Genomic DNA, 27,081 nt, shown 5'->3' on the forward strand with positions numbered 1-27,081 from the left:
TGGGAGTCTGTACTCGCTCTGCATCCCCCCATTAGTCCCCTCCCCAGCCTTCCGCACCCCCCACACAGACCTACACCCCTGGCACAGCTCACTCCTTCTCCCAGTGAGGCACTCTCGGCTTTCCCCAGCTCCAGCGCCGCAACTTTTTATTCCAGTCCAGGCTTCAGAAAATAAACCAAAACAACCCATGCCCCCCAGGTTGCACAGTACACATTTGTCACCTTCATACCTCCACACGTGGTCCTGTCCCCATCCCCAGGGACCTTCCTCCAACACCAGTTAGACTTGGTCCCTGGGCCACTGCAACATGCAGGACACTCCTTTGAGCTAACGGCCCCGCGGCACAGCAGCAAGACTGAAACATCAGCTTCTCAGGGTAGGAAACCGCCTGTTCTTCACTCAAAAGGTTGATGACACATTCTCGGGCTGCAGCCCAGGGCAGGAAACTCCCTCCAGTGACTGCTCCCGGGAAGGAGATGAAAAGCCAAGCACGTGAAGCCTTTGCCGGTACAGGACAAGACATTGCTAGCCTTAAAAGCTGCCCCAGCCTGGGTAGGGCAGTGCTGAAGTGGAATCTTCACACCAGATCAGTCCCGTACGCTAGTCAGCTAAAGCCAGTATATTACAGTGCTTGCATTACTGGTGTGCAAAGGGTCTTTGCCAGCACCGCAGGATTCCCCTTTATTTTCTTACTTGCCCCCTGCGGCCAACTCACCACCAACAGCAAGGGAACAGTTTGAAAAAGGACAGGGCGCGCCTCTCCCCTTGCCACCGTCCGGAGCCACGCGCCGCTCTTCCCATCACAGGATGTACCACGCCGCAGCTCCCGCTGCCACAGCGACACAGGCTGCCAGCACCAGCTGCACCAGCGGCTGCTTCGCCAGGGCCACGGCAGCGTGATAGGGACAGCCGGGTCCTGCCTTGCCTGATAGAACAGAGAAAGCACCGTTAGTGCTGCGAGACTTGTGCCGCACGTGTGTGGCAGCTCCGCCATTGCCCATGACCTACCCAGTTTGTCTGCATAGTAAGGGCATTTGCGTATGTCTCCTTTTCCGTCATGGACTGGAAAGCCTCCATCTTGAGCTTCTTCTGTCAGTGACCTGCCAATCTTGTCCAGTTCATCAAATACCTGCAAGTGGTCACAGTGAGTACATGAAGCAGGCAGCGCCAGGCAGCTTTCATCCGGACCCCTGGAATGATCCGGAGAACAGGCAAGAGCCACTCCTGCCTGCCTCCCCCCAAAGACAGCACGTGCGACTCACGTCGGAGCGCCTGGCAGGGAGACCTGTGGTGACATCTGACACGTGCTACGGCTCTGAGAAGGCACAGCCCGTTCCAAGAGCATCAAGTCAGGCCCAGGAGCGAGACAGACGCAGCATCACCCTGCTGCGGGTGGGAGCACGAGGCAGCACGCTCTCCCCTCCCCGCTGCAGACCCTCCCCGGGGTCACTGCTCCTGTTCGTGCCGCGGTCAGGCAGCCCCCTCCAGCAACGCTGCCAGGGGTTTCCCTAAGGATCCCAACAAAGGAGATGACCACATCCCACCATGTTTCTGGACAGCTTAAACCACACTGCCCTACTACAGGCACAGACTAAAGCTTCCATCCAGGAGCTAAGACGATGTTCATCCCCCTGGGGCAAGTGGCAGCTCAGTCAGGTTTCACAAAAGGCAAATACTATGGGAAGGAACAAGAGGCTACAGACATTTTTGGCCGTTGGGCAACATGTCAGACGTGAGACAGGAGATGAATTGTAACCAGCGTGGTGCAATACGCTCAAACTGTTTGAGGTTGTCTCGGAGCGAGAGCTTTGCTCCCCCCACTGCTTCAGAGCCACACAGCCCATGGGAATTTTGTAGTGAAGTCACCTTCATTTTGCCCTCATCAAAGGCTTGGCTGTGGTGTTGGAGCATGGGAGGAATTCCTACCCGTGTCTCCTGAAGTATTATTCAAACCAGAATCCCACTCCCGCCAGATGGAAGGGCTCTGGTGGTCCCAGACCCAAACCAGTGCCTGGATGAGCAGACTTGATTGAATTAACCTGGGCCTAAGAGACAGTCCAGACCCAAAAGCAGCAGCACCCACACGTGCAGGGGCTCGAGGGATTTCGTACCTGCATGTTAAATCTGAAGGCTCGGTTGGCCTCTTCCACGATCCTTTCCTTGGTGTTCTTGTCCAAGTCCAGAGCATTCATCCTCGCTCTGTAGAGCTGCTTGAACTGCTGCGCGTTGGAAATGTTGTCAAACACGTAGAATTGGATCCCTTCCTCGGTACTGGGCAACTTCAGGGCCCTCTGGGCTACCTTCTTCAGCACTTGGCCACCTGAGAGGTCCCCCATGTAGCGTGTGTAAGCGTGAGCCACCAGCAGCTCTGGCTCGTGCTGTCCCACGTGATGGATTCTGTCCACATACTGTTGAGTTGCCTCTGAACACTGGACCTTCTCTTTCCAGTCTTCTCCATAGAAATATTTCAGGTCTTTGACCAACGCTTCTTTCCGGTGAAGCTCTAGGGGGAAATACAGAGGAGCAAAGACTGGGTTGTCCTTGTTGCGATCCATTTCCTCTTCCAGAGCAGAGTAGGTGAAGTAAAGTGCCACGGTGGCCAGCTACGGACAGAGCACAGCTGATGTCAGAAGCCATTCGCTACATCGGCACATCACACCTTGTGACTGCTCCCTCCCTGCACCGAATCGGGGTAAAGGAGGAAACCCCCAGGCTTGGCATAAACCAGCCTGGAGAGCCCGCACCAGGCAGGTATCACTTGATACTTGACATAAAACCAGCCTGGAGAACCCATGCCAGGTAGGTATCACTTGAAGGAGCAGGGGCTCTTCTCTATTTATGTTCATGACAACAACGCCTACAGAGCACAAGCTAAGAATTAGTCTAATGTTGTCAGCTGTGTGCTTTGGGCCTCCTGTCACCTCGAGAACAAGGCAGAGGAGCAAATTTCATCCAAAAGGTACAACTGGCACCAACAGCCTTGTGCTACAGGAGACTACTGTATATGCCAAGACCTTCAGGACCAAACAGTGCTGCTCAGTCCCAGAATACCACCTCTTCCGTACAGAAGAGAAAGCAATCCAACCTGAAGTCTATGGAAGACAGCCTAGTCTTCAGAGGATGAAGGAAGTGCTGTAATCTCACAAGGATTTCATTCCTGAACAGTTTATGGCACCAGTATCTGTCCTGCAGCCACACCTGCCTCAAGCAGCCAGCAGATGTGTGGCCAGAAGCCCAGCGCTTCCACCTAATCAAACCTGTGCTAGGCCAGGATGCTCCTCACCCCCTGGATACACCAAGCAGAAATCCTGGACAAGGGCCCACCTCTATACCACCTAGAAACTGGATTCCTCTCCCACACAGAGCTGTAGAGCTCTGTCTCAGTCTGCATCAGTCACCGGGTATGTCGAAGAGCTGCTCTGCCATGGGAGCAGAGCAAGACTCACCTTGAAGAGCTCCTTCTTGATCCGACCTTTCAGGAAGTCTTTGACAAACTGAGTGTTCTCCGCACGGTCGTGGGATTCCTTAGTCCCCTCCTTCAGCAGCTCCGAAAGGTCGGTGGGACTGCGGGCAAACAGGGAGAGCTCCTTTCACCCCACTTCCACATGCAGTAATGTTTCTCCCTGCTGTCTGGAGGGATCCCCCCACTCCCTACCATCTCAGGCCCAGTTTGGAGAAGGTGGGATCCCTCAGGCTGGCACCACCAGGAGGAAGCAGCAGGGTGGCAGAAGCCAGATGGCTCCTTCTGCAGATGCAAGCACCAATGTGCCAGCCAGACTCACCATTCTGGGAGGGTTTGGGCTTACGGGGGCTCAGACTCAGGATACTGAAGCAATTGCCAAGGATCCTCTGATCCCTGCACCATTACTTTTGCTTCTCATCCATGTGAGCCCAACAATACTACAAAAGAAGGCCTTCAGCACATGAAAAGCAACTACTGGGCAGGGTAAAGGGCACAGGAGCCTTGGTGGTATCCCCCTTGGTCACTCTGGAGAAGGAGAAAGGCTCAGGTAAGAGCAGATGTGTACGCAGGCAGGACCCTAGCTTTTCCGACTCGGGTATCAACTGCTGGAGAAGAGATAAGAGCCCAATGACAAAACAGGGCAAGAACACCCTTAAAACGTTTATTTATCCTGAGTTACACTGGTTTTCCCCATTTCCACAAGTTGTCTTGCTAAAAAAAAAAAAGTCTATGATTTTAGATTATAGCCACTGCGCCTACCTGGAGTTTGGTAGAGTTATCAACACCTACACTTGCTCAAAATTATGCCAGAGTGCACCTTACAGTTTTTATGACCAGTTTGCTACAGAAAGCATGTTCGTGTTGGCCCTAAGAGACAGACTTTGAACACTCCAGACCCACTGAGTGGCTGAACACTGCAGCCGACAGGCTAGACAAGGCCCAGGTGTGCCAGGAAAGCCAGGCAGCATTAACTTCTCATGAAACCGAGCCCGTCAAGTCAAAGAGGAGTCAACCAGCCTACCTAGCTATTCTGGGAAGCACCCCCTTCACCCTTCCCATTTTCCAAGTCGGAAGCTTTGGTTTTTAGAGCACATGTAGGAGTGTAGCGATAGCATGAGGGGTAGCAGTTTTAAACTGGAAGAGGGGAGATTTAGATTAGATATTAGGAAGAAATTCTTTGCCGTGAGGGTGGTGAGCCCCCAGCCCAGGTTGCCCAGAGAAGCTGTGGCTGCCCCATCCCTGGAGATGTTCAAGGCCAGGCTGGAGGGGGCTTGGAGCAACCTGGTGTGGTGGGAGGTGCCCCTGCCCAGGGCAGGGGTGGCACTGGGTGGTCTTTAAGGTCCCTTCCAACTCTAACCATTCTATGATTCTACATGTGTGAAATTGTTTTTTTAAACTAACCTCCAAGAAAAGATCCTTGCTTAGACCAGCAGGTATTCTGCAAAGGCAAGAGAGGCAGCTCACTGGGGCAGAGTTCACCTCTAGAGTCATCTTTCAAAACAAGAAGCTGCTATATCACATGAGACTGCCCAGCAAGCCGTGGAAAACTGGCTCACCTTGGCCAGGAAGGCACAAACACAACCACCAAATGGTCAAAGCATTTCTGAAATGCGAGTCTGATAGTAGAGACTAAAAAAATAGCTGTTTGTTGTCAGCCTTAGCTAGATTGCTCTTTATCATCCCTTCCACTCTTCCAGTACAGTTTGATTAAACAGATTTTACTGCACATATATTTGATTAATCACCTATTGGAGTCCCTCACCCCTCTTCAGATGAGGAGAAAGACCACTCCTTTACCTGGAAGGTCTCCTGCTTTGCCCAAGAGTGTGTCTGTGCCATGTTGTAAGAAAGGACTCACCTGACATTGTTATCTTCTGTTTCCTCATAGCGCAAGATTTCCCCTTCTTCTCCCCCCTCTGAGCCCTCCATAGCTGACGGCATCGCTGCTCAGTGCTGGAGATCAGGCAATCTGAAAGTCAAAATTAGAGAGGGGTTTTAGAGAGAAGTTGCCTTAGGCAAAGGGATGGGTATGAAACGCCGAGCAGCCTGGCGAGGAGCCTCAGAGCTGCAGCCATGTAGGGCAGTGAGGAGCAGCCACTGGCCGTTTCCACTGCACACCGGGTGCTTTCAAGCCAGCCGTGCTTGTTCAGTTTAGTTACCCCAGGTGAACCCCAGCGCTAACACCCAGTACACAAAACATTAACCTCAGAGGAGGCCTACAGCACAGCACGCAGCCTGCACTGGGTCTCCCAACTTCAGAACGGCTGCTGGATGGAGATAATCAGAGACCTCAGCATTAGCAACCTGCCCTGAAATGGTGAGAAAGCTGCTTTCCACCGGTGCTACCAAAAAACTCATCCAATGTTAGACACTGAGCAGAGTAACGGGAAAGGGAAGCACCTCTCCTTCAGTCAGGAGGAAGAACAAGCCACTTTGCTTCCACAGCAGTACAAAGCTCCCCTGGAAGAAAGCTGCAGCGAATTAGGCCAGCTAAGCTCTGAAGTCAGGCAGCTCACAGGGGAAACAAAAGCCTTCCCTGCAATGAGGTATATGAAGAGGAACTGCCAAAGCAGGGGCAGATTTCACTGCTCTGCCTTCCCTGGGCTGTGAAGAGTCAAAGCAGCCGCTCTCTGAACAGTGAGCTGCGGCTAGCTCCTGCCACCACTCACACACTCCTCCTGCCTAGCAGGGTTTACTTCAAACCCCAGAAGTAACTGGGTTCTCCATCCTCTTTTGCAAAAGGAAAAAAAAAAAAAACCAAACTCCTCCGCTGTAGCAGGATGCACAAGACCCACCCAGAAGCAGAAGCAACACACCTGGCTTACACCATCTAAAACACCCCTGTTAAGCCAGAAATCCAGCCACCTCATTTATAAAATGGACCTGTAATCAGCTTTGGGCACAGCAGCACCACCACCTTGCCAGATGAGCACAGAACTAAGCTGCTTGCTGGCTCTTCAGAAAGCACTCACTGTAAGAAAACCACCCCTCAAGCTCTCCCACTTCAGTCCAGTCCCCCTCGGTGGGCTGCATCCGCAGGCTCACTGCTCAGCCTGTGTCCGGGTGCTGGGAGAAGAGCAGACAAGCAGCTGCAAGCTCACCAAGCTCGTTAGCACAGAGCCGGCACCAGCACGCCAGTTACTGGCTCCCAGCGTACACGAAGCACACCAGTTATAAATTAACTGCCCTCTGGTTCCTCACCCCCAAGTTTCTAAGCCTGGTCTTACAGCCACTCCTGGTCCAGCAGGACTCAGCCAGGAGCGCTGGAAGCCAGGTCTGAGCACCCATCCCTGGGTGCACCACGGCAAGACTCCCCGGCTCGGGCACGGCACCCAGTCTGGGGGACACATCCCCAGGGTGAAGGTTTCCCCTGTGATCACGCAGCCTTTGGGCTCACCGGGACAGAGCCTTCCCCAAGGGGAGGACTGACCAAAATACATTACTTTGTGGTACAAGCCAGCCCAGTGCAGCAGCAAAAGTCATCGGGGTGGCAGCCCCACATCCCCATTGCCCTGCCCCACAGGACAGGGCACAGTGCAGCCTCCCCATCCCTTGGGTAGAGAAGCCTGGGGCAGGACAATGCAGCTGGGGCAGAAAGGCACACCAGGCACAAGGGCTCAGAGATATTTGAGGTCCAAGTGCTGTGTTGTCTATTTGATCATTCACTAGAACGTTCACAGCAGGTCAGCAAACAGGACCTATCTCCACTTATTGCACAGCTTCAGCTTCAAACATCAGGAAATCCCACCATGGGGAAGGGAAACCAAAGCAAAGAGGTAAATAACCTGCCCGGGCTCAGCCAGGAGCCCGTCATGGGCATGGGGGGGGACAGCCTGCTTGCCCCACAGCACAGCCAGCCAGCCTCCTGCCCATACAGACACACAAGTTCTCATGGCACCCTGGCTTTCTACTCAGCTTACTTCAGGCCAGGCACTGCTCAAGAAATGCAGATTCCAAAATTAAACCAGATGAACTGGTTCCGATTTATCTTATACTTCTAGAGAGCCAGAGTCCTGGAGGAAGGGTGTGCTGCCTCTGCACGCTGCCAGGCCTCCAACAGCCAGCAGGTGAGAGCAGAGCTACAAAGAGCACTTCAACACTGTCCATGACTTGGAAGAGCCCTGAAGGTTGACTTTAAATCCAATCCAAAGGACCACACCAGATCAGAAACTAGCAGTCAATAGCAGCAATGGTGAGAGGCTCCCAATGGCCAGACGTACACGGCATGGCTCCTGAGATCATCATTGTACAGGACACAACTGCTAACTCACTCCTTAGAGCCTCCGCACCCATGGTTAGCAGCACTCACCCACACTGGAGCTCTGCCCTCCGTGCTATGCAGGGGGCATCTGATGGGTTCTCAGATGCCTTTACCCAAATCTGTTGCTAGTGTTGTAGGACAACTGATCACAAGAGTGAATTAATGTTCCAGCAGCACTATCTGCTGTGGGAAGAAGGGGTTAGCATGCAAAAAAAGTCATTTAAGGACTCTGATTTGTATCTCCCACAGCTTTTTTGTAGAGGCTCAGCCTGACACGTTCGTCTCTATAGCAACATGCAGGGCAGCGACAACACCAGTTTAGCCTGAAGCGAGGACAGTTCACGTACAGGAAGACATGGAAGCTTAGCTTTTTCCCCGATATTGTCTCTAGTATAGACACCTCCCTGATGAGCCATGAATTCAGGAGACAAGTCAGCACAAATCAAACCCCTCTCCTTTTCTGTATTAGGTTATCGCAGGAGAACTTGGAGGAGGGGAAAAAAAATCAAAAGCACTACAACTCTCATAAACCATTGCTTTTATTAAAAAAACCCTGGCAACTGAAAGCACACAACATGGTCACTGGTCAAAGCCCTGGTTTCTTGAGGCATTCTGCTCCTCTGAAAGAGGTAGTGTCCTACGGACTGAGAGGGAAGTCCAAGCAGCTGCCTACCTCCACTGCAGAGGCTGGAACATCCTTTCATTTGCTACGAGAAGCTCTGCTCATCAAGATCCTGGCTGATGTTCAGGGTAAACACATACCTCCCCGGTGCCCTGATGGCAGCCCGCTTGGGAGAAATCCAACAGTCACAAGAGTCGGTATAGCAGGGCTGGAGAGTGGAGAGAAGGTTTGGTACAGAACACCTCAGCACTCCAAACATTTATTTCCCAATAACGGTGTTTAAACTCTCTGAGAAAATACCCCTGTCTCACCTAGCCAGCAACAGCTTGCCCCTACGCGCATTTCCACAGCAAGCTTCACACTAAAGATGCACAGCCATTCTCCTCAGTGTGGGAAGACAATCCAAATATGCCATGCCTTTTGAAGGAAGGAGACACTGCTGCTGCGGGGACGCCAGACTGGAAGTCCTGGCTTTGCCTGGGCACCCTCAGGAGAAGTTCAATAATTCACAAGCACCCAGGCAGTACAAAGTTCATGTTTGCTGTTCAACTATCATGCAACTTCAAGGTATTTCCCCACATGCAGAGCTTACATCCTTGCTTTAATAAATGGCAGAGTGGGCCTGGACCTACCCAAGCAACACTGCAGCCAAGACAAACCCCAGAACTCCAGCAGCTTGAAGAATCACCACAGAGGTAACCTGGCAAGAGCATCAGGAGAGCTTCAAGTCTCCTCCTCCCTCTGGGGAGGTATTTGGCACTAGCTGCTGCTGCTACAAATGGAGACTCACAGAATAAATTACTACATTACCTGATCCCAGGTAGAGTTAAGACTTCACCTGGACACAGCCTAAATTTAGGCAATAATTCAAGTCCAAGACACTTCTAGCAGTGCCCACACAAACGCTACTTCTGTCCCCCTGAGCTGCGGTCCAGCACCTCAACAAATTGACCGAGATAGGAAACTCCTGGCACGTTCACAAATTCTTGTCCAATTCCGCACTTCGGTAAGCGGCCCTCATGCCAGGCAGCACATCAGGAATCTATTTTTGCACACTGGCTAGGAGAACAGCACAAGGGGCAAGTCAGTCAGTCAGGGTTAGGTGTGGGGGGAGGAAGAGCGCAGTGTGACAGATAAACAGCCTTCGCTCTGGGGAGAGCCAGCGCTCGCCCTGCCTGTCCCAGCAGCAGCCAGCTCTGCCTGGGACAGCCCCAGCAGGGCCAGTGACAGGCACTTACGGCTGATGTATGTAATGTGAGGCCTGAATAAGACATTTGTTTCACCCAACAATGGAAAAACAAGGATACCAAGAGGCCTCAGAGGGCCATGAAGAGACAAGTGCCCCCCGTGCCACCAGGGGAACCCGGCACCGGACTCCTGTCCTGAGAGACACCCTTCACAAAAGGTTGTCCACCCCTGGAACCGCTGCGGGGACATAAGGCGGCTGCTCTGACACACGTCCTCAGCTGCCGTACAGACGCTCGCCCGCGGGAGCAGAAGGGCGAGATTAGGGAGGCCCGACGAGGCCCGGCGCCGGAGCTCGGCCAGCCTCCTCAGGCCTCTGACGGGCGCTGCGGGCCCCCCACAGCCCCAGGCCCGCTGGGGCCCATCCTCCCGCGGCGCGGCACCGGCAGCCCGGGGGCGGCCGCCACAGCCCTCCCCGCGGCCGGGGGCAGAGCAGGGCCCTGAGACGGCCTGGCTGGGTGGCCCGGCCGAGCGCCTCCCCACCGCACGGTACTGGGCCCACCTGCCGCCGGGAGGCCGAGGCAGCCTGGCCTCCTTCCGGCGGAGGGGGGCCCGGAGCGGAGCCCCGCGGGGGAAGGGAGAGGAAGTGCCGAGGGCCTCAGCCCGGTGCCGGCCCGCGGGAGAGCGGCCCCTGGTCCTCTGGCCCGGTCCCGGTCCCGGTCCCAGCCCCGCCATCACCGCCGCCCCCGGCCCGGCCGCGTTGCCATGGAGACGCGCCGCGCACTCACCCGCTGCCGCCCCCTGCCCCGCGGCGCGAAACAAAGGCCCGGTTCGGCCGTCCGGGGATTTATTGACATCGGTGGGAGGGGCCGAGGGCGCAGCCAATCAGAAGCCACGGACAGCTGGGAGCCGGCACCGCCCACCGGTGCAGGCGGCCGGGGATGTCATGCGGCGGTCCTAAGCCCCTCCCCACCGCGCACCGCCCTCCGGCAACGGCGGCCGCCGGCGTCGCTCCAGGCCCCGCCCCCTGCGGGGAGGGGGACATCCGGCGCGTGCGGGCGCAGGGGCCACCGGGAAGGGCGGTGTGGTAAACGGGAAATGGCGGAGGCGCCGGTTTGTGACCGCGGCTTTATTGGGCAGCTTTAGAACCGATCGCACCGTTGGGGTCCCGCGGGAGCCGCCCCCCCCAACCCCCCGCTGCCATCCCCACCGGCAGGGCCGCCAGGGCTTTTGGCTTCCCCCTGCCACAGGCCCAGCCCCCGGGCTGAGGACGGTAATTCCGAGCCTCTGGCCGCAGCAGCGTCAGGGAGGGAACGCCAGAGCTTTCGTTTATCTGATAGGAGAGTCGCAGGCTCTACGATGGTCCATTTTGTTCCCTCCATAAATTGTCCAAAAGGAGAAAAGGCAAGGTGTTTTCCTTCTTTTAAAATACACCACCAAGTACATTCCAGCCTTTTCAAACTATTTCCTCTCCCTCTCCCAGGAGCTAGACCCTCCAGACACCACCTCCTGCCCCTGCTGTGGCACGCGCTCTTCCCCAAACCTCCAATTCCGCTCCTTGCACCGACTCTCCCCTTCTTCCACCTCTCTCTTTTAGGACTCATTCTCCTAAAAAGAAATTGCTTTCACCCACCGCAAGCAGGGCGGCCGACAGGGCAAAGGGAGAGGGACACTGGGCTTTGCTTCCACAGGGATGCTCCCAGGGTATCGGACCTAACTGTTCCCTGTGCTCCCCCCTTCTAGGGCTCCCCTCCCCTGTGGATCTGCTGGTGCCGGAGGAGCGCAGAGCTCACGGTGAAGCCCTTCCCGCAGTCAGCACAGGCGTAGGGACGCTCCCCGGTGTGGATGCGCCGGTGCTGGATGAGGTGGGCGCTCTGCCGAAAGCTGTCCCCACAGTCGGCACAGGCGTAGGGCCTCTCCCCTGTGTGGACCCGGTGGTGCCGGAGCAGGGCTGATCTCCACAGGAAGTTCTTCCCACACTCGGTGCACTCAAAGGGGCGCTCCCCGGTGTGGAAGCGGCGGTGCTGGATGAGGTGGGAGCTCACGGTGAAGCTCTTTCCACACTCGGTGCACCTGTAAGGACGCTCGCCCATGTGGAACCGCCGGTGTTGGATGAGGGCTGAACTCACGGTAAAGCTCTTCCCGCACTCCGAGCACTCATACGGCTTCTCCCCGGTGTGGACCCGCTGGTGCTTCATGAGCTCAGAGCTCTGGCTGAAGCTCTTCCCGCACTCCGTGCACTCGTAGGGTTTCTCCCCGGTGTGGACCCGCTGGTGTCGCGTCAGGGCCGAGCTCACGCTGAAGCTCTTCCCACAGTCGCTGCACTCATAGGGTTTCTCCCCAGTGTGCACTCGCCGGTGCTGGACAAGCTGAGAGTTCCCGGAGAAGCTTTTCCCGCACTCAGAGCACTTGTACGGCTTCTCCCCGGTGTGGGTTACCTGGTGCCGGATCAGCTTCGAGCTCATGCTGAAGCTCTTTCCGCACTCGGAGCACGCATAGGGCCTCTCCCCTGTGTGGATTCTCTGGTGCTGGATGAGATGCGACCGCTGCCGGAAACTCTCCCCGCACTCAGTGCAGGCGAAGGGTTTCTCTCCGGTGTGGATTCTCCGATGCTGGATGAGGTTGGAGCTCACCCTGAAGCTCTTCCCACAGTCCCCACATATTGTCAGTCTTCCCGCAGAAGGATTTCTCTGCTGGATAATATCTGGCAGTCTCCGGAAACTTTTTCCACACAGTGTCACCCGGCTTTGCCTCTTCCCCAGAGGTCTTTGAACCCTTTCTGACCTGTGTGGGAGGACCGGGTCCTGTGCAGGATTCTGGGAACTGTTCTCCTTGGAGAGTCCCAAGAGTAAACCCATGGACTCCACTGGCCTGGGGATGCCTTGGTGGGCATCTTCCTCTTTCTTGCTCACAATCCCATCTTCCGCTGCAATAAAATGAGAATCCAGAAAGAAGTCACATGCAGGACAGGAAAATTTTGCACAAGGGAAAGCAAAAGAGGACAAATTCTAAAAAATCATCAGATTGACTTTAAGTATAAAAAGTTCTGATATGTCCCTCCAAACTACACAGTGGATTTTTCGGAGTCTTCACAGGAACAAACCCTGGAAACAGCCCTGCATGCAACCCTGCATGCTTTGCCTGATCCTGGATCTACTGAAATTATTGGCATATTGGAGGTAAAAGCTTAGTGCTCAAATGGGAAAGACAGCTGCTCTCCTGGGATATTGTATTTGAAAATGTTATTAAAAGTTGAACTGGGAGGCAGAGAAGGGCGGTAAAGAACTGATTTGTTCAGCAGAACGTTACTTGGGTTGCAACAGATGCAACCTCCCTGCTCTTGTGCTGCTAGTGGTGCAGAGAGAGAGAAGATACACAAAGGAGATGCTGGCCCTAAGGCACGAGACACGGTGACCACCTGGAGCCTGGTTTATGCCAACCTTAGAGCAGAAGAAAGGTAACTTTATGCTTCCATTGGTGCAGAACAAATCTGTCGTGAAAGGTGGTTGGTGAATGCACCCCCAACAATGCTGTGGCTTTTGCTGTCAGTGGGGAAATGTAGCTGTTTGCAGGCTTAATGAGGGCTTGTACACTAAACTGGCAAGACAGGACCTGTGGGGTGTACCGTTCTGCTGCCAGGGAAGGATAAATGGATGCCAGAGGGATGTACACAGGATGTAAAAATGACAACAGGTATCTCTCAAGAGAGGCATCACATGCAGGTTTAAGACAGGTCAATCCAAGAAAGAGACTTCCAGATGATCTCTTTATAGGGACTTCCAGGGGTGAAGGACTTGAAGGATGACTGGCTGTTGACTATACGTAGACCCAAAATATGGAACAGGCTGAGGACCAAAGCCACAAACACACAGACCTCCAGATTTGTCTACTTAAAGATTCAACAGTACCTCCTGCTTCTCTGAAAACTCTTGTGAAATAAATATATCAGTCGTGTGGGATTGATGTACAAACCACAGGCACTTCCTGTGGTCTGGCTGAGTTGTGATAAGGAAGTGCATGCCTTGGTAAAGGAGAGCCACCACTGAACCGTAAGCATGCAATAAAGGAAGGAAAGTATAGAATTTCAGCCCAGACTGATATATGTACATACTCGATCTTCCTCTTTCTAGTCAGTGTAAGAAAACATCACAATATGATTTCACAGCGAACTCCTGAGATACCTTTTATGGCAGTTTGGTGTGGTAGCGATGCCACTTCTTCCCTCATACAGTTTTCATTAAAATCATCCCTCGAGAGGAACAAAAACCGGAACTTTGCTATTCACCATGAAGGCATTTCCACTTGTCTGCAGCTACTGCATCCAGGCCTGGAGGAAAAGAGAAAGGTGATATCCAAAGACAGGACAAGACGAGGACATTTCTGGCAGGCCAGCATGAAGCTCTTGACCTGTCTGTCAGACGTACTGAGTAGACGATGGAGCTAGTGAAGTTGTTCTCTTGCTGTTGGGCCCAGAGAGATATCCTTCACCTACACTAGCCTTGGTTCTTACACAGAATTTTGGTTCTTTACACAGAACTTGAAAAGGCCTTCAAAGTACACGAAAATAAAGTGTTCAGTGGTGTTCTGTGCTTTTTGGGGAAGGTCAGGAGTTTCAAGCTTCTTATTACAATGATGACAGCCATGGCTCCAGCTCACAACTTCTCCAGCTCTCAACAAAAACAACCATTTTTGTTATTTCTGAGACATTGGCATCCGGGACAAGTTGTCTGTAATGGGTTTGATCAAAATCATAATGACCGGGACTCGCTTGGAGGTATTTTAAGCAGAGGGAAAGTAAGTTCACAATGCTGAAGAATTAATACCAGAAGTATAAAGCTGAACTGGCAAAAATGAATGGGCAAGAGAGACAGGAAGAACGTGGTTCTTCCTCAGCTCATGCCAGTTTGGGTCGATGGCAAGACCTCTGTTAAGCTCAAGACTTCCAGTGCTATAGCTGCAAGGCAAGCTGCAGGTAAGCAGAGTAAGCGTACATATTGGGAGAGAACCTAAATATCATCTGAAATGTATCCTTGGATCTCTCTTTCTCAAGAGAAGCTCTGGCTTGTGCTTTGGCCTGCCTCACAGCAGCAGGAGGACAACCGGAGTAAGAGAATTAATGAATAGATGGACAAAGAAGGTAGACTGTGAAAGGGCTGGCATGGCCTTTGGAAATAGATGTCTCACTTCACAAACCACTCGGAGTTCTTCAGAGATGCCACCAATTTCAGCAAAAGGGAGATGTGGAGTCCAAAGGCATTCCCAAAAGACGTTCGTCTTTCACCCGAACTGATGAAGCAACTAAGCTGCTATGGGATGAGTGACCCTCAATAAAGTGGTAAGGGAGGGAAAGGGGAGGTGGAAACATCTGCTGGTGCTATTCAGGGTTAAAGTGACAAAGGCTGACTGTAAAGATCAACTATGGCAGAGCCTTATGATACTGATGAAGTGAATGACAGGACATTCATTGCAGGTAAACATGAAGAACTGCAGAGGGGAAGAGCCTCTATACCTTGTGCTTATACCAGGATGGGGCTAGGATGTTCCTGGTATCACCCAGGAATGGCACCTTAGAGTTAGAGCAGACAGGTGAAAACTAGAGCTCCTAGGCAGATAAAACAATTAATCAAATGTTAGCGATTGTTGGTGAAAAAACAGAAAATAAAAGAGAAGAATGTAATTCTGCCTCGCTGCTCAAGCCCTACATCCTGACTGTGTGCGAGGCAGGGACGGATCTTCCATTTCAGAGAAACTCTAATGGAGCTGAGAAAGATACCGAGGGGTGACTCGACTGATCAAAGGTACAGGATGGCTTCTGGAGTGGAGATGACTCAACTGCCTGTTCTGCTGGGAAACGGTACAGCTGATAGGGAATATCAGAGGACTATAAAAACCGTGGGGCGGGTATGGATCCACCCTGCTTTAGTAGTTCTAAATTAAGAACTACTGACATCAAGAGAACTACTAGAAGGCAGCTTCAAAGCAAACCAAAGGTGGCAGTGACTCACAAAACAGCTAAGAAAGCTGCGGAACTCCTTGCTGCAAGCTGTCATGGATGTGAACGCGTACATAACTGCAGAAGACAAGAAAATAGAGAGAGCGCTGCAAGATATCAAACCATCACCTGTCTGGTTTGGGCATTTCTGAGGCCACAGATAACCTGGGCCAGGGACACCACCACTCCTCTGCTCTCCTCCGGGCCTCCAGCCCCTCAGAGGCTGCAGGACAAGCCGGGGGGACCCCCGTGCGACCCCACACCACTACTCTTGTGCGGTCTGGTGGGATCGGGGGTCCTGGCACCGCTCTCCTCCCCGCCGGTTTACCGGTGACGGATGGCTGTTACCTGGACAGGTGCCCCCGGGAAGGCTCGTCCCTCGGTAGGCGTGGAGGCGGGAGAACCACCGCTCCTCCGGTTGATCCATGTGGGAGATCATCTCCGGCTCTGCTCCTGGGGGTCCTGCTCCGGGAAAGGAAACGGGGAGCGTCAGCGAGCTGAGCTTTACCGGAGGGGCTTGGGAACCGGCAGCTCCCCGCCGACCGGGCACCCCTGCGGCCGCGGGGGAGTGAGTGCAGCCGCCGGGCTGGGGGGGCCGAGCGGGGCGGGGTCCCGCCGGGGGATCCCCGGGGCAACACTCCCCCCCCACTTCCCCCCCCGGCCCGGTACCTGCGCCGGTCCCGGCCGGCCCCGCCGCCAGCCGCTGGTGCCGGGGGCGAGGGGGCCGCTGTCACGTGACGGCGGCGGCCAATGGCGCGCGGCGCCTTCGCCGCTGAGGGAGACCGAAAATGGCGGCGGTGGGGTTGGGATGGCGCCGGGCCCGCCCCACAGCGGGACTCCGCGGGCAGCCCGCCGGACACACCGTACCCTTCGGGGGGCCCTGCTCGTCCCCAGCAGGGGCTGTCCACCACTGACGGGGCGCTCCCAGCTCACGCCACCCCCTCCCCGCACTGGCAGAACCATAGAGTCGTCCAGGTTGGAAGGGACCTTTCAGATCATCGAGTCCAACCATCAACCCAGCACTGCCCAAACCCACCACTAACCCGTGTCCCTCAGCACCACGTCTGCCCGGCTTTTAAATACCCCCAGGGATGGTGACTCCACCACTGCCCTGGGCAGCCTTTCCAATGCTTGGCAACCCTTTCGGTGAAGCAGTTTTTCCTAAAATCCATCCTAAACCTCCCCTGGCGCAACTTGAGGCCCTTTCCTCTTGTCCCATCGCCTGTTCCTTGGGAGAAGAGACCGACCCCCCCTGGCTACCCCCTCCTTTCAGGGAGCTGTAGGGAGCGAGAAGGTCTCCCCTCAGCCTCCTCTTCTCCAGGCTGAACACCCCCAGCTCCCTCAGCCGCCCCTCACAGGACTTGTGCTCCAGACCCCTCACCAGCTCCGTTGCCCTCCTCTGGACACGCTCCAGCACCTCAGTGTCTTTGTTGCAGCGAGGGGCCCAAAACTGGACACAGTATAGGGCCTCTCCGGTGCAGGGTGAGACACCATGGCTGCCTGAGTGTCTCCTCACAGGAGAAGGGCTCCTCTCTGGGTGCCTGTGGAGGAGAAGACTGGGCAGGATTATCCCCATCAGGCCAACAGCAAACACCCACCATGGGGACACCACCAGCCCTTCCTCGCAGATACTCAGTGACCAAGACATGATAGCAGCCAGCGCTTTCTGAGGAGAAGAAAGTACCTAGAGGACACCAAGGCAGAGCTCTGGGAATTCGTACTTGGCTCAGTGCCCTTCCAAGAGATGATGATCTGCTGGGGACACTGCCAGGCTGCTGGAGCCTCCTTGGTCCCGAGAGCGGAGATGTAGCCTTCGGTGTTGGGAAAGGGGGAGTGGGCTTGTGCTGTGTTCCGTCACAAGCTTAAATCCTTAGCAATCACTTAAATCCTTAGTGAGAACCCACTCCTTGGTGATCTACGCTTACAAGATGACTGCCTGGGCAGTAGAGCAGCTGGAGAGGCCAGGAACCTGGCAGAGAAGTACTGCAGGTACCTCCAAAACCCTGTTCTGGGGGACAGCAACTGAATTGCAGAGACGCCTTTGCTGAAGGCTGCAACAACTCTTCCAGGTGCTTTGTGTCATTAAACAACAAGCAGCTTATATGCAATGCCTCCAGAAGAAATTTTATGCTGGAATGATCTGAAAAGTAAACAAGTCCATTTGAAATGGACTTCCAGAACAGCTCCAGTCCCCTTAAAGAACTGCAGGAAGGATTGCTCTCGGATTTATCCCTTCAATATCTAAATGCTGTCACTGTAAGCGCAATACCTGGGCCATGCTGGCCCAACAGTCACCACTCTGGACTTTACAGCATTGTCATATTTTGCAGTCAAATGGGCCCTTCTGTGGGTCTTGGCCGTGGCAGAGACCACGGTGACAGGTCACACCCACTCAAGAAATGCCATTAAGAAAGGGTGACTTCTGGAGTAAGCGGACACACAGAACTGTGCCCGCGTAAGAAAACAGCTCTCTTCTCACATGCAAGATGGTTATGTAAACATCTGCAGCACAGCTTTTCAGAATAAACCTACTGAGGCTATTTTTCTTTCAGGCAGGAAACGTGACAATACCCAAACCAACATGGTGTAGCTGCAAAGGAGTATCAATCATCAATCCCACAGACCCTTTGATTGTCACAGGGAATTCAGAAGCAGTGTCTTCCAAAGCTCGCTCAGAGCTCGCATCTTGGTAAGGCAGCAGCTTTGTGCAATGCCAGTAATGTTATCTGCTCCTTTCCTTAATTTAAAAATAATACCTTAGTTGAAAAGGTTGTTTTTTTCCTGCAGCCTTGGAAGTGTTAAAACAAACAGGACTATCAAAATATTTTTGCTAGCTGTTACTACACAGTTGGAAATAAAAAATGATGACAATGTATTTTCCAAGACAAAGGAGCCTGCATTAGCAAGGTAAGAAAACACAGAAATAGCTACAAATCCAACTGTTTGGCAACACATTATCACTGGCAGATGGCAACACCAGCGTTAGCTCGGGGAGGCACGCTTTGCTTACGGATAAATGAAGCAGGCGAATGAATGATTGCTTTCAGATAATTTGCAGTGTATGGCAGATCTGTCCTTGCGGTCTTGAAGGCTGTAAAAGATGTTAAATCCTTTTCTCATCATCTGAGAAAAGTTCTAGAATTACAAGAGACATTTCATTTTGTCAGCCTCAGCAACAAGGAGGCATCGAGGCAAGCCTCTGCAGGACGGTCACCTCCAAACCCTGGCAGCACAGAAGTGGTATTTGAAATCATCTTTCCACATTAGGCAAAGACCGCCCGGTTGCAAGGTTTAAGGATGACAAAGACAGGAGGATGGAGACATTTAAGTGATTAACATTCTGATTTTTTTCATAACACACTGAACATTTTTTTATAACACAGTGCTATATGAATGATTGTAATCTATATCCACTGCACAGTGACACTGCGTTCATTGAAGGTTAAGATGTAATAAAGAATTAACTGCAAAATCTGTCATCGTAAATACAAGTCTTACTGAAAAACAGAGCAAAAAAGCAGGGAAGGGATCTTATTTATTTTCTCATATTAAGACTGGTAAGTAGGACGGAAGCTTTTTCCGTGTATGAAGTGCGTACTTGAGAGAGGAATACATGGTATACTGAGGGAAACAACATTTCCTAGAATGCCACTTCAGGCAAGCCTTGTCCTTTCCACATAACAAAGTCATCTCCTGGCAACTCCCGCACAAGAAGGTGGGGGAAGGAAAAGTGACGTGACTGCCAAGGGAGAAAACCATCCCAAATTCCTGAAAATTCACCAGACATGGCAGAAGGCTTTGCTAGGAGGTCCCCCCACCATCATACAATGCCATGACACCTGACAGAGAAGGTTCAGAAGTGGTCGCCCATTTCCCCTCCACCAGCAGTCCACCGGACCCTCCACCCCAGGTCTCCCTTACCTTTGGCTAGCTCATCTCTCTCCAGGTAGCCAATTCATCAGCTGCTGCCAGGTAGACACTCCTATTCCACCTCTTCTTGCTGCTGGGCACTTGTGACAACTCTTCTTCCTCCAGTTCTCTGCTTGGGGTTTCGGCCAGTTCAGGCACAGACTGTGGACTCTACTGCTCTCGACTAGACCCAACTTTGGTGCTTAGAAACCCCACCCAAGTCTGTCATAAGACATTATTTATAGTCTATCATTACATCGCAAATAGTTTATTGTGTAGAATATAAATCAAATAAAACCAAGGATATGCTTTATCAAAAATAGAAAAATATTTATAAGTTCCAAATATATAAATAGGTTTAGAAATCTGGCTTCTTTTTTTGAAGTGTTGTGTCCCTTTTGTTGAGTGAGACCCTTTGCAGACTCAGAACTGCCAGAACAAAGTCAGAAGATGTCGTGAAAGTAAATACATAAAAGATGACAATTTAGGGTCCGAGACTTCCCCAAGAGTCCCAGACAGTTTACAACCCAAGATCAGTCCAGTTTGAAAACAAGACTGGTCAGAGAAGTAGGTTTAGATCAGGTTAGAAGTGCTGAAGAGATCCAATGGGCACTATAATACTGTTTTCTTAAAAACATCTCTGTCGAGGACATACTCCAGCTACACTGACAAGGTAAAACGGCACTCAGAAAATGGAGCAGATGGTACCTTTAACACAGATCTAGCACGCAAGCGAACACATAGAACCAAATGTTCAAATCTAAAGGGCTTTCAGATGACACCTGGTGTCAGAGGGCATGTTTGGGAGACATCACAAAGAGACCAGAAAAACACCTCTGCTGTTTTGCAGCCATTTAAGAAACACAGATTTAAGAGTTTTACCAGAAATTACAAATTGAGCCGAGGACAGAAGACAGGCATCGTTTTTCCTCAACACTCCCTGCCTTAACAATCAACAGGGCAATTGTATGCTGAAGAAAGGAAGACAGAAGTCACTGGGCTTTAAACAGTCAGTGCTTCACACAGGGGAAAAGGGGACAGGTTTCTTGCAGGCGGGTTATTCTACTGAATACTGGAATTTGAAGGGTGAAGCATTTCTCAGCCTAAGGCCAGGGAAAAGGTCTTGGCAAGTGTCACGGGGGGAAGCACCTGCCTCTAGAAGCACCACCAGGAAGAAAAGTTGGGGACCTAAAACGTATTAGAAAAATGGAAAGAAAAGGCACAAGAAGAAAATAGGGGGACGGGGAAGAGGCTCCAGATGACCTGCGCGCTGAAGGCACTGGAGGAGTGGGCAATTCGTCAGAGCCATTCTCCAGCATGTCATCTGCGAGCAGACCACAGGGAGGAGCAGTGCACCCACCGATCACAGCACCACTGCTAGCACCAGGCTGGAACGGCGTTTCCAGCTTAGCAGGAAGGCCTCCATGTACAAAATTTTCAGGATGGAGGAGTGGGCTCCATTCAGTATCGTCTCCTCTGTTTTTTCTTCCCCTTTCTTTTCTGTTCCTTCTCTTTCCGGGCTCCGGCTGTGGTAAATGTGATACAGTGAGCATCTAAAAAGTCCAGCAGCTTTGCCTTGGAAATTTTAATGCCGTTCTGTTTCAGCTCTGTGTGCAGGTCTGCCAGTTCAATTGGTTCATAAAAGAGAATCCTGCGGTACAGGGCTGTGTTTGAACGGATGTAGCACCTTACTGCCTCCAGCTTCTCTTCTTCCCGAGCTGCTGCCTGAGATGCTGGAAACTCCTCTTCCTCCTCCTCGGATGCAAAAGCACAGGCTTCAAATCCATTCACAAAAGAACTAAAAGCGAGATCAAGTAAATGAGAGATCAAGGAAAGAACAGGCCATCCAGGACAGGCCATCCCCAAGTCCCTGATGGCCAACCCCTGTGACCACCCTCTGTAGGATCACAGACTCTCCAATACCAGCACCCACAAAATGAACGAAGCAGAAGATGGCATGTGTTCTGCCGCCGCAGCCCTGTCCTGCTCACCCAGCCCCGGAGCTGCCTGGCATTCCTTGCTCCTGACCCACAGCACCTACTGCTGCCATACCGCAGCAGCCTCCACTGCACAGTGCTGTGCCGTCCTCTCCCTACTCTCGCTGCAGGCTCTCAGGCAACACTGAGGGCTCCCTGTCGCTTGAACTTACGGAGACCAGGCATGCTGGATTTGGGCCTTGCCCACACACAGCCACACTGCGTGCACTTCTGTGTTCTGAGAATAGCTCACTGGGAATTAGACTAAAGAAACTCAAAGCCTATTTCTCTTGTAGGAGCATGTTGACCTTCAAATGACAAGCCCTAGGAGGTGTCAGGGCCACTGTAGGCCACATGGACACTCCTTTGTCTGCCATGTTCCTAGCTCATCTCTGCCCTGCACCATTGACCATTGCTTTGTTTAGTATTTTTTTTCCCTTACCTCTGTGAACCAAAAGAGATGTCGCTTCCATCCAATGAAGAAACTGCAGACTCCTGAGATGCCGAGAGCATTGGTTCCTCACCATCAGCTTCCAGAGACCATCCCTCTGGAGATACAGATGACCTTTTGTGCTCTTTGCCTCCTTCTGGGTGATGTGACATTTTAGTTCCCTCCTTGGGTGCTGCACAGCCTGTTTCACGGGCTCCAACAAGGTCGTCATCAGCCCTCCCCACAGGGAGCACTGAAGAAGCCGTAGCAACCTGCTTCCTTTTGCCCACAGCCCTTGGGGCACTGGCACGCTTTCCACCTGCAGCCTGGCCTGCCTTCGACTGCTTAGAACATTTGGCTGGGGACTTCTGCAAGGGACGCTGGGAAGATGGGATATCATCCTCAAAGTCAGAGTCCACATCCCGGTGCGTATACTGGAATATCTCCTTCAGCTTCAGCACCATCTGGCGTTTTGGGAGAGCACGAACCCCAAATCTGAAAGAGAAAGGTGGGAGCTCAGGTTAAGATAACGCTGCACCTGCCACTGTCACAGCTCAGGAAGGGACTCAGGCCAGGAAGTCCAGTGGTCAGCTGGAAAAGTGTGACATGACCTCCAAAAAACACTGATTGGAGCTCCACCGAGCTTTCCCTTTCAACCCAGGGGCTTTCTTTCACACCATCTGCCAGCCAGTTGCTGCTCATAAAGAGATGTACTCGTGGAGGTAACGCTCACCTGCTCAACTCCTTCTTCAGCTGCGGGGTCTCCATGATGGAGTAAGCTGGCATTGGTGTCACTGGAGTGCTGGGAGGCTTGTCGTTCTCCTGAAAGGAAGGTTCTGCAGCAGAATGAAATTACCATGACCGGAATTAGTACAGAAAGGATTTGGAATGGCTGATGTCTTCCCCTCTTAGTGGCAGATATTCTAATATTATATAACAATTGTTTAAATAGCACTACTTTTCTACAAGCTCTTTTAATTATTACTCAGCTTCACACTGCATGGAACAATCAATGATTTGGTTTTTTTCCTAAGCTGGGATACTTGGTTTTTATTGCCTTTAAATCAGAAAACAGCTTAAATTAAGACATATGTCACGTCTGAATATGAACCCCGTTCAGGTCTTTGTTAGAACAGGCAACATTTACAAGGCAGTTAAAAAAACATGTTTACTCAATTCTGTGAAATGGCTCTTCTCCCAGGAAGGAAATTTCGTAACAGGGACTTGCAGAAGACAATGAGCAAGTCAGGCTCCTGGGGTCCTGAGTTAGATACTGATTTAATGATGCCAATTTACTGATACTGTGAAGCACAGTCAGTCTAACCCATCATGTTCTAAACACCCATTAAACTAATCATTTGGTATGGCATAATTAATAATACGTTTAGTCAGATACTATAAAATCAATTACTGGGCTTAGATGGAAGGAACCACACAAGGGTATGTGCCAGGCACGCAGAGGTCTGTTCTGAGGGCCCAGACCAGAAAACAGAAGGCAGCAGAAGACAGCAGTGCCTCAGCAGAGCTTTTAGAAAGGATGGCATGAGTGAAGCCCACCTGTGGGCAGGGACCCTTTCAACGTATCAAGTGAACAAGTGAGATGACCACTTAAAAAGAAAACAATTCAACCTAGTCCAATAAATCTATTTTTCAATATCAGCTCTCACCAGGAGTCTCCACAGGATCTGTCTGACAGGCACCGGCTGCAGCTGGCAACCGCTGAGACAGAGGAAGCATCTCTGGAAATTCATCTTCCTCCTCTTCTCCGTTCCAATCATCCCAGATTTTGGAGTTCAGGTAACTTGGTCTACTGCCCACTGGTGAACATGCCTCAATAGGGCTCTTTTCAAGACAGAGCAAAGTTGTTCTTCTGCCAACAGGACTTCCTCGAAGAGGGGTACTGCCCTTAATTTCCTGCGCGTGGGCTGGGCTCTCCCACTGGTTGTGCCAAGAGCCTGGTTGGGCGCTGCTGGCAGTGCTGGTCTTCGCATGGCTGACCCGGTTGGAGTCCTGGCTGTTACCTCTGACTGGCGACAGATATTCAACCTGCCAGCAGTCATCAAAGGGGATTGGGGGCTCGTCACAAAGCAGGACGCTACTACTCACAGAAGGGAGACTTATTTCCTTTTCACTGTCCTCTACCTCAACCACACTGATATTTGCTTTATCTTCCGACAACTGCTCCTGGCGTGGAGGCGCAGGTTGGGATAAAAATGAGATCTTGGCACACTTGCTTTTTATGTTGGTGTGTCCAGGGGAGAGAACTGGATCTGCTGGAGAAACCGGTGGGGAGTTCTTGGAAAACGATCCCGCTGCTGGGCTGCTGGGAAGGCTCCCTCCACTGACTGAGGTTTCCATAGGCAAATGTTTGTCTGACAACATTGTTTCACCAACTTTTATTAAATTTCCAGCCATTTCATGGTTACTATTATCTGCTGCTAAGTTCTTTGTGCTGAGTTTAGATCCTGGACTCTTTAATAAATTAATACTGGTGATCACAGTCTGTGTTGAGAAACTTCTGCTTTTGCTCAGAACCGGTGTGTCTGGCACTAGCCAGGAGCTGTCTGTACATGAAGACATTTCATGACCAAGGCTTTTTTGAGGGCTCAGGTTTGGACTGCGTTTGCTCTCCGTGCAAGCATCCATTTGTCTGCTGAGAGGCAATTCAGTGGATATCTTTACATTGTTACTTATATGCCCTGTATCCGTAATGCCACCTGAGCCCTGGGTTGATCTCAGCTCTGTTTCAGCGACTGATGAGTTAGGTTCAGGTTTTGGTGTTTCAGGACCTCGCTCTATGTTTGTACATTTCAGTTGCCCAGGGATTTCCATTTCCTTCTGAGCAGAGCCTGACTCTGGTGACTTCTTGTTTTGTTGTAATTCCATTTCATCATCAGAAGATAAAACAATAACATCACCCTCCTCGTTCCCCTGAGCTGCAGCATCCCCAGTTCTGACGACGGGTGATGACAACACTGGCACATACGTATGCTTGTTTAGATCAACGTCGAGATGCTCTGCTGGAGAAATTGTGTTGTCATTTCTTGATGCAGTATCCCGCTCGTTGGCTTTCTGAAAGTGCGTTTCATCACATGGGAATGATTTTTCCTTTTTGTTTTGCTTTGGTGTCGACACGTGTTCTCTGGCACACTTTCTCTCTGTTTTTGGGGATGCAGGTGAAGACCCAAGAGCAGGAAAAAGGGGCACATAAGGTTTAGGAGGAGGACTCCTGTAAAAACCATTCCTATGTGGAGAGAGGTCTTTTTGTGACTTGCTGTACAGATGTGAATCATTAACATCAACATGTTTTTCACTAGGAGCCTTTCCTGATTCTCTGATAACCTCTTCCATTGGGGAAGGCTCACAGTAATCCCCCTGAGTTGCAGAAAACAAGTGTTCATAACTTTCATTTATATTAGTATCACTGTTGAAGTTAGGAAACTGTTTTTCACAGTGATCTGCCCCATCATGTGAGACCTGAGATGACTTGGAATCCTTCACACCTTCACATCTCCTAACGGTCTCTCCTTCATTAGCGGTGGCACCATGGGATGCTACGTCCCATTTTTGAGGTTCACTGTGGTGAAGAACAAAAGTGGTCTGTGCAGCATTCACGCTCTTGCACCTATTTATATTCTGCATTTTCTCCTGTGCAGAGGAGCCACATTTAGATCTTTCCACATCATTGTCATCCCTCAAATCTTTGAAGTTGTTGCTTATTGAAGCAGATTCAGATCTCTCTACCTCTTCCTCCTCAGTTTGCTGGTTTGTACCTTGGGCTGCCTCAGTATCACTGCAGACGCTGCAGTCTGTTCCCTCGCTCACCTCTGTTTCACCTTGAGCCATCTTTCTCTGAGTTGCAGCAAACTCATAGATTTCCTCCAGCTCCTGTTCACCCACCCCATTGTCATCTTCCTTCTGGCATTCAGGGTCCAGCATAGGTTCTTCTTCCTCATCTTCACCCACCCACACTGACTTCAAGAGGTCTTGGAAGTTCTCAGCTCTGTCCTCACAATCTTTTTCATCCCTCACAGAGATAAGATCATCTTCTGAATCCACTCCAGAAGACACCTGACTCTCTCCAGTGTTGTTTTCACACTTTGCCATCAGTTCCCTCACACCAAACCTGCAAGAATATAATAATAATAATAATAATGTTAGTATTTTCCTCCTCCAGTATTTCTTAACCATTTGGCTGCCTGATCACTCGTGTGAGCCTTGTAAAGAATTTGCATGACGATGCTGGTTTCCTAAGATGTACAAGATTCAGCATACTCCTAAAATTCAGATTCCCTTTTCCAGGTGTCACTCACGTAAAAGCATCAGGCTCACTCTTGCTATGTTTGAGACTAAACAGCTCTACAACTACACTAAAACCTCTTTGTCATTTGCACTGGTGAGAGCCCCTAGAATGGCCGGATAGTGTCTGTCACGTGTAAGCTTCATGGCATCTCAGCAACTGCTCCTATTTCAAGCTCTTTAATTAGCACACACCTAGGATCACGACTGAGAGCGTGGCTGACACAACACATTAGCATTCTAACACAAGTGTTGTTCAGATTAAGTGCATCACTAGTGCAATGCTATGAGAATCAGATATAGAAGATATGCTCATCATCACTGTCCGCATCAGCCGTCAATAAAGATCCTGAGACAAAACTCTTGGCAAAAGTTTGCTAGGAATATATTGAACATAGAAAATCTCACACAAGTACAATTTGTGTGAGAAGCTCATGGAAAAGATGAGGGTAGGATGTTCTTATGTTCAAGTTTCATTGAAGATGTAAGGAGAGGACTATGGAATTTGTGAGCCACTAAAACTGCAAGGGGGTCTGTGTGGCTGAAAGCAGGAGGGGATCCAAAACGTGGCCACGATACGAACCTGGCAGCCAGAGTCCCCACCTGGGGCAGCACCCCAGCGGGGATGTCAGCATCAGCAGCATAAAGGTATCGCAGGAAGGCACACACTGCCTCTCCTGTCACGTCACTCAGCAGCACACGGCGCGTCTGCGCGTTCCCATCCTCCTCCACCAAGAACCCTTCGCTGTGAACCTGGGGTAGGAAGAAAACAAAGTCCATTTGCTGTAAAGGAATAGCAACAGCAATGTTCTTGTTCCTATCACCTTACTGCTTTAATTCGCCAAAGTCTCATCCTGGGACCAGGACCTGATGACTCAGAGGGAATCCAAAATGACCAGTTATGCAGAGCTTCATGTGGAACAGGCCATTTCCTTCCTAACGCT

General features: G+C 51.5%; 3 protein-coding genes across 16 annotated transcripts in view; all 3 read right to left on the minus strand.

Annotated features, from left to right (window-relative positions):
• Nucleotides 1-129: 129 nt before the first annotated feature.
• On the minus strand, nt 130-10,392 carry HMOX2 (heme oxygenase 2). 2 transcript variants are annotated; one of them, XM_054213139.1, is made up of 6 exons: nt 10,320-10,392; nt 5,322-5,432; nt 3,447-3,564; nt 2,112-2,603; nt 1,009-1,129; nt 130-925 (listed from the first exon to the last, which is right to left on the minus strand). In XM_054213139.1, exons 2-6 carry the CDS (start codon nt 5,402-5,404, stop codon nt 801-803), a joined length of 939 nt encoding a protein of 312 aa, XP_054069114.1. In that variant the 5' UTR covers nt 5,405-5,432; nt 10,320-10,392; the 3' UTR covers nt 130-800. The 2 variants fall into 2 exon arrangements, with proteins under 2 accessions (XP_054069114.1, XP_054069116.1); XM_054213141.1 differs by lacking the exon at nt 10,320-10,392 and adding an exon at nt 8,398-8,526.
• A 159-nt stretch (nt 10,393-10,551) lies between these two features.
• On the minus strand, nt 10,552-17,026 carry LOC128914312 (zinc finger protein 501-like). Of its 3 annotated transcripts, none has more exons than XM_054213137.1 (3): nt 16,905-17,026; nt 15,872-15,985; nt 10,552-12,457 (listed from the first exon to the last, which is right to left on the minus strand). In XM_054213137.1, the coding sequence occupies exons 2-3, from the start codon at nt 15,960-15,962 to the stop codon at nt 11,271-11,273; spliced, it is 1,278 nt and encodes a 425-aa protein (XP_054069112.1). In that variant the 5' UTR covers nt 15,963-15,985; nt 16,905-17,026; the 3' UTR covers nt 10,552-11,270. The 3 variants fall into 3 exon arrangements, with proteins under 3 accessions (XP_054069112.1, XP_054069111.1, XP_054069113.1); XM_054213136.1 differs by lacking the exon at nt 16,905-17,026 and adding an exon at nt 16,193-16,251; XM_054213138.1 differs by lacking the exon at nt 16,905-17,026 and adding an exon at nt 13,713-13,858 and having other exon boundaries at nt 15,872-16,175.
• A 3,861-nt stretch (nt 17,027-20,887) lies between these two features.
• Nucleotides 20,888-27,081, minus strand: part of SLX4 (SLX4 structure-specific endonuclease subunit) — a 31,356-nt gene continuing 25,162 nt past the window's right edge. For all 11 annotated transcript variants that reach the window (XM_054213126.1, XM_054213127.1, XM_054213129.1 and 8 more), the window contains 5 exons: nt 26,721-26,890; nt 23,506-25,964; nt 22,572-22,674; nt 21,851-22,333; nt 20,888-21,230 (listed from right to left, as the gene is read on the minus strand). In XM_054213126.1, the coding sequence (XP_054069101.1) occupies nt 20,894-21,230; nt 21,851-22,333; nt 22,572-22,674; nt 23,506-25,964; nt 26,721-26,890 (3,552 nt within the window). In that variant the 3' untranslated portion in view covers nt 20,888-20,893. The remainder of the gene's footprint in view (nt 21,231-21,850; nt 22,334-22,571; nt 22,675-23,505; nt 25,965-26,720; nt 26,891-27,081) is intronic.

The sequence above is a fragment of the Rissa tridactyla genome, chromosome 8 (genome assembly GCF_028500815.1).
Source record: "Rissa tridactyla isolate bRisTri1 chromosome 8, bRisTri1.patW.cur.20221130, whole genome shotgun sequence".
Lineage (NCBI taxonomy): Eukaryota > Metazoa > Chordata > Aves > Charadriiformes > Laridae > Rissa > Rissa tridactyla.

Excerpts from the sequence above, each read along its gene's own strand:
- LOC128914312 (XM_054213137.1), bottom strand. The coding sequence starts at position 15,962 with ATGATCTCCCACATGGATCAACCGGAGGAGCGGTGGTTCTCCCGCCTC. Across the intron at positions 12,458-15,871 it reads TCCCGGGGGCACCTGTCCAG|CGGAAGATGGGATTGTGAGC; the intron begins GTAACAGCCATC and ends ATTTTATTGCAG.
- HMOX2 (XM_054213139.1), bottom strand. The coding sequence starts at position 5,404 with ATGCCGTCAGCTATGGAGGGCTCAGAGGGGGGAGAAGAAGGGGAAATC. Across the intron at positions 2,604-3,446 it reads TCAAGAAGGAGCTCTTCAAG|CTGGCCACCGTGGCACTTTA; the intron begins GTGAGTCTTGCT and ends CTCTGTCCGTAG. Across the intron at positions 1,130-2,111 it reads CCTTCAGATTTAACATGCAG|GTATTTGATGAACTGGACAA; the intron begins GTACGAAATCCC and ends GACCACTTGCAG.